This window comes from Nicotiana attenuata, chromosome 7 (assembly GCF_001879085.1).
Source record: "Nicotiana attenuata strain UT chromosome 7, NIATTr2, whole genome shotgun sequence".
Lineage (NCBI taxonomy): Eukaryota > Viridiplantae > Streptophyta > Magnoliopsida > Solanales > Solanaceae > Nicotiana > Nicotiana attenuata.
This window is the reverse complement of record NC_031995.1, coordinates 40,280,421-40,292,703: the sequence shown is the minus strand read 5'-3', so window position 1 is coordinate 40,292,703 and position 12,283 is coordinate 40,280,421. Positions and strand designations below refer to the sequence as shown.

General features: G+C 39.8%; 1 protein-coding gene and 1 pseudogene across 2 annotated transcripts; one reads left to right on the top strand and one right to left on the bottom strand.

Moving 5' to 3' along the window:
* LOC109229987 lies at positions 6,623-7,639 on the top strand (annotated as a pseudogene).
* Positions 8,185-12,255, bottom strand: LOC109228971 (soluble inorganic pyrophosphatase 4). 2 transcript variants are annotated; one of them, XM_019394251.1, is made up of 10 exons: positions 12,146-12,255; positions 11,938-11,999; positions 10,709-10,853; positions 10,580-10,608; positions 10,058-10,123; positions 9,872-9,979; positions 9,165-9,230; positions 8,967-9,087; positions 8,741-8,822; positions 8,185-8,524 (listed from the first exon to the last, which is right to left on the bottom strand). In XM_019394251.1, exons 3-10 carry the CDS (start codon positions 10,842-10,844, stop codon positions 8,482-8,484), a joined length of 651 nt encoding a protein of 216 aa, XP_019249796.1. In that variant the 5' UTR covers positions 10,845-10,853; positions 11,938-11,999; positions 12,146-12,255; the 3' UTR covers positions 8,185-8,481. The 2 variants fall into 2 exon arrangements, with proteins under 2 accessions (XP_019249796.1, XP_019249797.1); XM_019394252.1 differs by lacking the exon at positions 11,938-11,999 and having other exon boundaries at positions 12,146-12,241.

The following is a 12,283-nucleotide window of genomic DNA, read 5'->3' as shown; positions in this document are numbered from 1 at the left end:
CATGTTATAGTACATGATACTGTATTCATTATTTGTATTGTAACAGAGTTAATGGATTACATTCATCCATCACTAGGTTATAAGTCGATGAATCAATTATAACATATTAATTGATATAAGTCGAAGACGTTTTGTTTTTAATATATATATATACATGCATCTAAGTAGGTTATAAGTCGATGAATCAATTTACTGTATCAATACCTAAAAGAACCCGGCCTTGTTGTTCCGAGCGCTTATATAATATATATATATTATATATATATATATATATATATATATATATATAGAGAGAGAGAGAGAGAGAGAGAGAGAATACACACACACATACACTTCACTGTAATACTATAACGTATATATAACTTGTTATAGTATATGTTGGTGTGTGTATATATATAACACACACATTTCGTGCTACTTTAACTACATATATAGCATGTTATAGTACATGATACTATATTCATTATTGTATTGTAACAGAGTTAATGAATTACATTCATTCATCACTAGGTTATAAGTCGATGATTCAATATATATATATATATATATATATATATATATATATATATATATATATATAACACGCTTCGTTGTACTACTTTAACTACATATATAGCATGTTAGAGTATATTTCAGTGTATTCATCCCTTGTATTACAAAAGTGTTAACGGATTACATTTATATTATTTTGATAGTAAATACAAAAGTGATTTTTAATTTTGACCAATGTTGACCTGAAAAGAGACCAAAGTTGATCGCTAAATATCCAGAAAATTAAAATTAGCGACCAATCTTGGTCGCTAAATTTAAATAAGATTTATTTATATTTTATACAAATATTTAAATTAATAATATAATTGTTAAACGTTAGAACTGGGTCCCAGATTAGCGACCAAAGTTGGTCTCTATCTGCTTCCCCTTTAGTAAGCGACCAACTTTGGTCGCTAACTTTGAATTATATTAATTTATATTTTATATAATTTTTTTAAATAATAATATAATTATTAAAAATTTATAACTGCGTTCCAGATTAGCGACCAGTTAAATAATAATTATATTATTAATTTTTTTTTTAAAATAATATAATTATTAAAAATAAATATACATTCTAGAATGAAAGAGAAAGTTAAGAACTAGGAGTTCTTCTCAAATAATATGAGTAAGCCAAAAGCTTCATTAAAATAGCCAAAAAAGACAAGCACCAAGTGTAGACATTAACTTTTAGAAAGCCCGCCCTTTACATTGTGCTCTCGAACACAGTTCTATGACATCTATCAAGCTACTTTCATAATGTACAAAATGTAAATTACAAACATAGTGTCAAAACATTAAGAACTTGAATTTCAGGGAATGTACAGTGAGATGAATTTTGTAATTCTGGTGCTCTACAAACGGCCTCTTACAATCACGGCCAGAAAACCCCTTATCGCCCCCTCCGACACAGGAACCATTTTCGTTGGCAAAAGATGTAATGCCAGATGATTTTGACTGATTATTTTGCAAAGATTGTCTACATTCAACATTTATCTCAAAACCCAGGCTTCGTGGAAAAAGCCCTAAAACTGAATTCAACTCCACTTTGTGCTCGAATTTCACTACGAAAGGGAACTAGCTGCGTCGGTCGACGACGAGCGCGAGGCGCACGGGCAAGCAAGCAGAGCATTCCGGTTGGTAGGTGCAAGGTTGGTAAGATTTGGAAGGACGCACGGCGGATTCCGTGACCTCGGGCGTGCATCAAGTCATATCTTCAGGTACTTTCCATCGGAAGTTGGTACCTCCCGCTTTCCTGTTTATCTCTTTTGTGATAGTTAAATTCTGCCAATCTAGTTAGCATTACTTTAAGCATAGTATTAGTGCACTTGTAGTTGTACTTGTTACCTTCTAGTTGGATCCTATTCTGTGCTAGTGCTTGTCCGTAGTCCATCGTGGCTGTGGTTTGGGATGGTAGAGTAAGGTCATGTCCTCAGGGGGTTCGAGGGGTGGGGAGGGGCCAGAGGATAGGACGGGAGGCGAGGAGGGTAAGGGGAGAAAGGGAGCTTGTAGGTTGAGGATTGGGTCATGGAATATATGCACGCTGACGGGTAAGTCTATTGAGCTGGCGAAGATTCTCCAGAAGAGAAAAGTAAATATAGCTTGTGTCCAGGAGACTAGGTGGGTAGGGTCGAAGGCGAGGAATGTGACGGGTTTAAGCTGTGGTACTCTGGAGTCGTGAGGGGTAAGAATGGAGTGGGTATCTTGGTGGATAGGGATCTTAGAGAGTCGGTGGTTGAGGTTAGGCGGGTGCATGACAGACTAATGTTTATTTAGTTGGTGATTGGTGAGTGCACCCTCAATGTCGTTAGCGCTTACGCGCGCAAGCGGGCTTGGATGAGGAGGTTAAAAAGGCGTTTCTGGGAGAGTTTTGGACGAGATTGTGCGTAGTATTCCACCGCTGAGAAGTTATTTATAGGAGGGGATTTCAATGGCCACATTAGGTCGGTTGCTGGTGACTATGACGAGGTGCATGGTGGTTTCGGCTTTGGGATAGGAACAGAGGAGGTTCTTCGCTGTTGGATTTGCTAAGGCTTTCGAGCTGGTGATTGCGAACTCGAGTTTTCCTGTAAGGCCCCGTAGAAATTTGTGCTCAAAACCTAGTAGCTCGTTGGGTCAGGTTCTGAATATGTGTTGGGAATGTGTAAAACTCTTCAGACTCGCCGCGGTTCGGACCCATTGTAACTGATCTAAGTATTTAAAAAATCAAAGGACCAAGTTTTTCCAGAAGAGTGCTATTTTGCGGTCCAGAATGCGGTCGCAAATCAAGTATGCGGACCGCATTTTTGCCGCATAATGAGTCAGTGTTTTGGTAAAAATTAAGGTCAAAATGCGGTCCATTATGCGACCACATAACTGATATGCGGACCGCATTTCTATCGCAAAGTGAGTCAATGTGTCAGTCAAATTTGAGGTCAAAAATGCGGTGCATTATGCGACCGCAAATTGGGTATGCGGACCGCATTTCCGCCGCAGACCCAAACAGGAGGATTGAATTTTTGGAGCACTTTTTGCGGTCCATTCTGCGGACCGCATTTCATCTCTGCGGTCGTAAAGTGCGACCGCATATCTGACTCGGGTACCTATTTTTCTAAAATTTTAAACCCGATCCCTTTTTAATAAAACACCCCAACCCCTCATTTTAACGAGTTTTTCTGAACAAAATAAGAGAGAGGAAGAGAGGGTTCTTGAGAGAGAAAGTCATCTTCATCAAATTTGATTCTTCAAAAACTATCCGGGCCGGGAAATTTCAAAGTGATTATCTTCATCCCCATTCTTGCAGGTAAAATCCCTAACCCTTTTTCATTGATTTTTAGGTTTAAACTAAGGGGGGGAGTCTCATGCATTGATTCTTGAAAATAATGATTGAAAACATACATGCATGCCTTTTAAAACCTAAAATCTAGTAAGAGGAATTGGGTAGGAGTAAAGGAGTGTACAAGAGGGGTTGATAACCTAAATAAGTTTGAGTAGCAATTGTGAACTTCAATTCTAAGTCATATGTGTTAACTTGTGCACTAGATTGACGTTGCTAGACTACTTGGTGAATTGAAAATAGGAGTTAAAAAGGGAATTCGGCTCCAGGTATGTATGGCTAACTTTGACCTTTGTAAAATCACCTTGTTTGGTGTACGAATATTTGGTATGTGATATCTACGTGGATTATGTGTGAAATTCTTGTGATTGGTATGATTTGAGTGTTTGTGGTTAAGTCTCCCGATATAATGGGTGTAAGTAATTGGCAAATAAACAAATGTGTGATTGTGAAAGTGTTATGTGGTAAGAGCTGAGAAACAAAAGATGGAAGGAAATCGTAAAATGATGCAATTAGAACAACTGTGGTAATTACATATATGGCTGTCGTGGGCAATTATCGTTGTGAACATAAAATGCATATGAGTTATTGAGTATGATGGAAATGGTATTGATGGTTTGGAAATTCTTTGTGAATTGTTGTTGTAATTCCTTGAGAATTTGTTGTTGTAGTTCTTGAGAATTGTTGTTGTTGTTCTTTGTGAATTGTTGTTGTTGTTGTGTTGTTTGTGAATTGTGATTGTTCGGTGGATCGGTTGTGCGCCGCAACACGAAGTAATAAGGTGTGGGTTGTGGTGATAAGGGTGGCCGAGGTAATAAGGGTGGGCAGGTAATAAGGGTGAAAAGTGATCGAAATCACTATTGAAATGAAATATGAGAAAGTTGTGAAATCATTGACGTGAAAATGTTGAAGGGGAAATGGAGAGATTGTAAACTTGTTTGGCTTGATTGTTTCCTTTCATGTGTATTTAATTGTTGATTCCATTGCTACTTGTTACTCGTGTATGGTTTGAGTTTGCTTAGGGCAAAGTTTGTTCATACATACCAGTACAATTCAAATGTACTGACGTCCCTTTTGCCGGGGCGCTACATTCGTGTTATGATTGTAGGTGGATCTGTAGCAGGTACTCCAGTCCACCGACCGTAGCTCCCCTTTACTTCCCATCAGCTGAATTGGTGAGCCCCTTCCTCTCGGGGCCCTGCGTGGCTCATACCGCTTTTTATTTCGGAGTCATGTTTTAATATTTGTGTAAGGTATAGCCGGGCCTTGTTACCGGCAAGTATTGTATTATCCTTTGTATCCTTAGAGGCTCCGTAGACAGTAAATGTGGGTTACGAACTTATGTAATTATGTATTTTGTATGTTGGGCGATGTAAGTTGTAAACCTCATTAAGTAACCATGTATGTTATGTATGTTTTGTAAAAAGGTGTTTTAATTATAAATGGCTAATTCCTTGATTTGAGCAATGAAAGTACGGGGTAACACGTGGGATAGGAAAGGCCACCAGGTCGCTTGACTGGGGCTACCCGGTCGGCCGCCGGTCATGTCCCTCGGTTTGGGGCGTGACATTTCCGAAGAGGGAGGGCATCTTGTAACTTTTGGAAGTTCGGTGGTGAAAACTCAGATTGATTACTCCTCCTCAGAAGGTATGATAGAGGGTTGTGCAAGGACTGCAAGGTTATCCAGGTGAAACCCTCGCGACCCAGCATAAGCTCTTGTAATGGACATCGGTATTACGATAAGGAGGAAGAAGAGTATGCTCGTGGTCAACTGAGGATTAGGCGGGGAGCCTTGACTAAGGATAAAGCCCAGGAGTTGGAGGGGAGGTTATCAGCTATGGGAGCTTGGAGGAGTAGCGAGGACGCCGGCGCTATGTGGGCTACGACGGCGAACTGTGTTAGGGAGGCGGCGAGAGAAGTGTTGGGTATCGAAGGGTCACTCTGGCAGGCACCAGGTGACTGGTATGGAAATGACATAGTCCAAGGCAAAGTGGAGGCGAAAAAGGAAGCGTATATGAAGTTGGTAGGGAGCACATGCGAGGAGGAGATGAGAGCGAATAGAGAGAGGTACAAGGTAGCAAAGAATGAGGTTAAGCTGGCGGTCACGGAGGCTAAGAAATACAGCGTTTGCCCGACTGTACGAGGAATTGGGGGAAAAAGGCGGGGATAAGAAGTTCTTTCGGCTGGCTAAAGCGAGGGAGAGGAAGGCTCAGGATCTGGATCAAGTGAGGTGCATCAAAGACGAGGACGGTAGAGTCTTGATCGGTAGAGTCTTGATGGGGGAGTCCAGATTAAGCAGAGATGGCAGATGTACTTTTAGGATCTTCTAAATGAGGAAGGGGATCGAGATTTAGTACTGGGGGATCTGGGACATTCGGAGAGTCTCCGAGACTTTGGGTATTGTAGGCGTATTAAGTTGGAGGAGGTCGTGAGGGCTATGTGTAAGACGAGTCGGGGCGGGGCAGAGCGACCGGGCCAGATGAAATTTCCGGGTTTGAGTTTCTGGAAGTGTGTGGGTAGAGCAGGCTTGGAATGGCTGACTGGGTGTTTAATGTTATTTTCAAGACGAAGAGGATGCCGGATGAGTGGAGGTGGAGTACAGTGGTTCCGTTGTACAAGAACAAAGGTGATATTCAGTGTTATAACATCTATAGGGGTATCAAGTTACTAAGTCATACCATGAAAGTTTGGGAGAGGGTGGTGGAGGCGAGGGTGAGGAAGATAGTGTCTATATCTGACAACCAGTTCGGGTTCATGCAGGGTCACTCGACCACGGAAGCTATCCACCTTATTAGGAGGTTGGTGGAACAGTACAGGGATCGAAAGAAAGATCTGCACATGGTGTTTATTGACTTGGAGAAAGCGTATGACAAGGTCCCTAGGGAGGTGCTATGGAGATGTCCGGAGGTAAAAGGTGTGTCGGTAGCTTATGTTAGAGCGATCAAGGACATATATGATAGAGCTAAGACTAGGGTAAGGACTGTGGGAGGCGACTCGGAGCATTTCCCGGTTGTTATGGGGTTACACCAAGGATCTGCGCTTAGCCCGTTCTTATTTGCCTTAGTAATGGATGTACTAACACACCATATTCAAGGGGAAGTGCCATGGTGTATGTTATTCACTGATGACATTGTCCTGATTGATGAGACGTGGGACGGTGTTAACGAGAGGTTGGAGGTTTGGAGACAGGCTCTCGAGTCTAATGGTTTCAGATTGAGCAGGACTAAGACGGAGTACCTGGAGTGCAAGTTCAGCGCCGAGTCGAGGGAAGTAGGCATGGATGTGAGGCTTGGATCAAAGGTCATCCCCAAGAGAGGTAGTTTCAAGTACCTTGGGTCGGTTATTCAAGGGGATGGGGAGATCGACGAGGACGTCACTCACCGCATTGGATGGGGTGGACAAAATGGAGGCTAGCATCTGGAGTCTTATGTGACAAGAAAGTGCCACCAATACTCAAAGGTAAGTTTTATAGAGCGGTGGTTAGACCGGCCATGTTGTATGGGGCAGAGTGTTGGCCAGTTAAGAACTCTCATATCCAGAAGATGAAGGTAGCTGAGATGAGGATGTTGAGGTGGATGTGCGGGCACACTAGGATAGATAAGATTAGGAATGAAGATATTCGGGAGAAAGTGGGGGTGGCCTCTGTGGATGACAAGATGCGGGAAGCGAGGCTTAGATAGTTCGGGCATGTGCGGAGGCGAAGACTGGATGCTCCGGTGAGGAGGTGTGAGCTGTTGGCTTTAGTGGGTACGAGAAGAGGTAGAGGTTCCTAAGAAGTATTGGGGAGAGGTGATCAGGCAGGACATGGTACGATTGCAGATTTCCGAGGACATGGCCCTTGATAGGAAGGTCTGGAGGTCGAGCATTAGGGTTGTAGGATAGAGTGGTAGCCGAGCTTCTCCTTCTCCATTCCGGGGGTGAAACGAGTTTGAGTAGGTTGGTCCTAGACGGCTTGTGGTTGATGTAGAGTTCACACTAACCTTACTGTTTCCCATAGCTCTGAATCTTAGTTGCGGGTTTTTATTATTGCATGTCATCTAATTTATGGTTTTTAGGATGCTGTCATTATTTCTATGGTTATGTTGGCAATACTGATGAATTGTCTTTTCTTTCCTTGTTTTATTTTTATCTTCCTGAGCTGAGAGTCCATCGGAAACAACCTCTCTGCCCTATCGGGGTAGGGGTAAGGTCTGCGTACACACTACCCTCCCCAGATCCCACGGAGTAGGACTTTACTGGGTCGTCGTTGTTGTTGTTGTTGTTGGTGGTGCTCTACATTCTCATAGGTGCTAGTTTTTGGCATTTCTAACAGAACTAACTTCATTTGCGTAACTCATTTTACCTACTTCAGTGTGCTTAGCGTATTATGAGAATTACATCTTATTTTCAATATACGCACATTGGCATCAAGTAAGTCGTTAGCTAGTGTATCCTACAATACCATATCAATTTTAGGTAAAAAATCACAATCGCATCACTGGAAATTCTCTTTCTTCCTTGCTATTTCTCTCAGTTTATTTAGAACAACCTTTGTATGAGTAACGCAGAATTGATAATTTGCTTTGGACGATAAAAGTTGTTTTTGATTTAACAAAAATGTGATGGTAACATAAATGATTAAAATATTGCATATTATTTTTCAGTAATAACTCTAAAAATCGAGTTTCTTTTTCTTACGGTACCAGACACTAATTGCTATTAATAAACTTATCAAATCTGAAACTTTAATTGAATCAAGTAAAACAATACAAACCGACCTCCCTGTAACAAGCACGTGCAGTTCATGTAGATAGCAATTGGTCCAATTCTGAAGCCATTAAAGCTTAGGGAACAGAACAGAATGAATACACACTTAACTGCGCATAATCCATTTCATAATCAAATCTTACAAAATTTGACAGGGGAAACTTGAAGTTTCCTTTTCGTCATCATCAGGTACTGTATGGAGCTAATTTCTCCAGGTAGTAGATAATACAAGCATATTGTATATAGTAAGTTGTATGCACATGCAACAATGGTATAACTGTGCTTTTTGCAGTACAAGTAGACAATACCAGAGCAGTACTACTATATTGTATATTAGTATGAGAAATGTGAATCAACCACCATTCATGACTGGGAAGATGAAAAGACTATCATCTTCTCAGGCTCTCGACGATGTAGTCTGCATACAGATCCCTGCGAAGAAAGAATACTATAAGTAAGCAGCTGGTGGAAGCAAGAAAAATGGCAATATAACTTCATATCTAATTTTCTAATGTATAGCTACTCCAGCTCTTGCGCAACTGCGCTATATGTTTATCACCAACCATATTGTTTGTTCAGTTTTACATACTGCAGAAGGGAGAAAAATTGAACTTCTGGTAATGCTTGAAAGAGCTGTAGGTAACTTACTGGGAATGCTGGACTGCTTCGAACGCCTTGGTGGCTGGAAGAAAGTCATTGACAGCAACTTCCTTGTTCTCATTTTTCTTATCTGATACATTCGTCAAGGACCATATGCTAAAATTCTTATTCATGTTGCAGACACGAACAGTGAACAGACATCATAAAAAATTCATAAACTTCTGACATGAAAATACATGCTGCTCTTAAGTATTGTTATTTTGGAAAAGGATACAATCCTCAAAGAAGCGACGGATCTCAGCTAAGCGATGGGGTGGCAGCTCCTTGATATCAGTGTATTCCTTATATTCAGGATCATCGGCACATACAGCAATTATCTTGTCATCTTTTTCTCCCTGCATTTTGACTTGTGTTAATACACGGAAAGATTGGGACAAAAATTTTACTTTTTTATAGTCTCATAGATATATACCTGATCAATCATGGGCATAAGACCAATTGCTTTAGCCCTGAGAAAGCAACCAGGAAGAACAGGCTCCTGCAAATTAGCATGGTAAGCATCAAGAGAAGAAATTGGCTAATGATGGGCATCCTCATAAAATGTATAGCACACAGTTCATAGATCCAAAAACCACAATATTGATTATTTCTTTGATTTGCTAAATATGTGCATTGCGCGAAGGCCACAGCCCACAAATGGTTAACTTGTCCACTTTCTTCAGGCCTGTGCACGGCACTGACAAACTATTGAAGGCTTGGCTTCTTAAGAAAGATCAACAGCTTCATTAAATATAGATCTACAACATATAATACGGAGGTCAATAGGTTATACAGGGTAACAATCTAACGGATTATCCACATAATTCAGCACTGAGGAGAGAGATTGAATTGATTTTGAATTAGTATATGACGACTCATAAGTTCTTCTTTTATTTAGAACAAATACTGAGATTACAGATGCCTATAATGAGACCTAATTCCAGGACTAGATCAGCATTTTTGTCTGTCTCCAGCACTGTTTTTAAGTAGTTAGAGGGACTATATCTCGTCCCTCTCTTGCTTACGCATAAGACATGTAAGTTATAAGGTAATTTCTTAGATCCTTAACAGCAGTTCAACAATCACCTAATATCCAAGATGTGTTATTTATCAGGACAATGGAAAGGAGAATCAGCTCACCTGCATGATGACTAAGACATCCAGAGGGTCACTGTCTTCACAAAGGGTACGAGGGATGAACCCATAGTTATGGGGGTATACAACTGATGAATAAAGAACACGATCAACCTGGAATGACGGAATGTTTCAGGTAACTCAGCTAAAACTTCCATAATTTTACTCGTCTGGAAAGGATACCACTCATACCTTGATCAGTCCAGTTTTTTTATCAAGTTCATACTTCACCTTGCTCCCCTTACTGATCTCAACCACCTACACCAACCAAATGATAGATTCACGTACAAAAGATATTTCTTAGGAGAAAAGTCCACCTTAGGCAGAAGAATCTGGAGTCTTTAGATATTACAATTAGAGAAGTAAAGCACCACTTAATAGGATAGCATAAAGTCAAAGCAACGGCAAATGAAGACTTCTTGGAAACATTTTGTTTGATTCAGATTTTGTCAGCTAATGTTATCTAATACGAAATTTAGGCATCCGACTTGAAAACTAATCATACTTGCTTGCTCATAAAAAGCTCAAAGATTTACAATCTGTTTTGGACTTGACATCACCTAGGTAAATAATAAAAAGAGTTAACATGCGGACCGAGCCAGTTATTATTCAGCTTATATGCGAAGCAGAAATTGCATCATATAAACTGATTTCAAGGTGCAAAAATATTAAATATCAGTTCTAAAATTTTGAAGCAATACAAAGAAACCTTACCACATTGAAAATCTGTGGGGCACCAGGTCCTGCAACAAAACAAAAAAATTTAGCTCATGAATAGTCCACGAACAATTTCTTTGCACAATTGTGGGGAAGGCTGTTGCCTTTACAGAATGTGTAAAGTACCTATCTCGAGATCATGCCAAGGATGAGCTGCAACTGATCTCCGTGTCATGGAGGAAAGTATTCTTTCATTAAGAGGTGGAATGGAGGACTTGTGGGATACTGAAGCCTTGACTGGAGTTTCGATAGGTGGAACCATCGTTGCTAGCTGGACATCAAGGTATTAGTAGCACATAAGAATCTCTATAGGTATAGCAAATGCTTAACTTTTCAAGCAGAGCAATTGAATGAAATTCTCCAACAAAAACAACAGGGAAGAAATATATGTATATCTATAGATCCAGTGCCCAGACTCAGAATCAAATTAAACAAAATTTTAGAAGGCTATCAGTCACAGATTATAATTCTTTAACATCAAGAAGCATTGTCCACCTTTGGAGAAATCAAAAGACCTTATTAACAGATAAATTATACATACGATATAACATTTGATATTGAGGTTATAATTTGCAATGCTGATCTATACGTACAACCAGCAATGCCAGATCTATCTCATTTAGCTCTAGATATGCAATTATGATGGCTCGAATTACAGAACTGTTAAAACTTAATGTAACAAGGATAACAGAAGTACAGGAACCTACTAGAACCATCACCAATAATTCCGCTCAACTAGAGTCAAATGTACACGCGGAATATGACTCACGACATTTCCATTCACGAATTCATGAAATACGTGAAGAACTCAAAGCAGAATGAAACCGAAAGCAGAAAACCTTTAATACTACACGAAATGAACTCCAGAAAAATGACAAATACATGAAATATACATATGGAAGAAACGACAAAAAGCTTCAGAAAAGAAATCAATGCCCAAAACGGAGAAACGAAGGTGCTTAAACACATTTACTGAAGAATAAAAACAGAGTTAAATTTCATGAAGAAAGCGATCCGTACCTGAAGAAACAAAATCGTTTTTAAGCACAAAAAAACTTCAAAAAATGGAAATAAATGAGCAAAATTAAGTCCTTAAAGCATTTACTAAATATATCAGTAAAAAAAAAAAAGAAGTCGTAGAGAAAACGATCCGTAAAAGCATTGTTACAAAACGACAAAAAAAGAAAAAGAAAAGGAAAGGAAAGCCTAAAACAAGGAAATGAAGATCATCAAACACATTTACCAAAGAGAGATTAACATTTAGCGCATTGTTCGAATAACAAAATTAAAGTGAAATAAAAAAAAATATGACAACAAAAAGTACGTAAAATGCTTTGGAAGAAAACGATTCGTACCTGAAGCACGAAAGGAGTAAGAGCGTCGGTAGAAAGTGGAAACACACACACAGAGCTCAGATCTAGAAAATGAAAGCGTATGAACAACGGCAAAGACGAACGAGTATTTATAGAAATCAAAAAAGAGAGAGAGAAAGAGAATAAACCCTAGAGAGAGAAAGAGAAAGAGATAGCAGTTGAGTAAAGGAGAGAGTTCTGTTTGATGAACCTGTAATGTAAAACGCGTTCTCCCTCTTCCCGCTCTGCTGTTTAACACTACTTTGCCATTTAAGCAGCTCAAACAAAAACAAAGAGAAAATGAAGATTCTATGGTGGAAGCGAATATTAGAAATATCCGGGACACGTG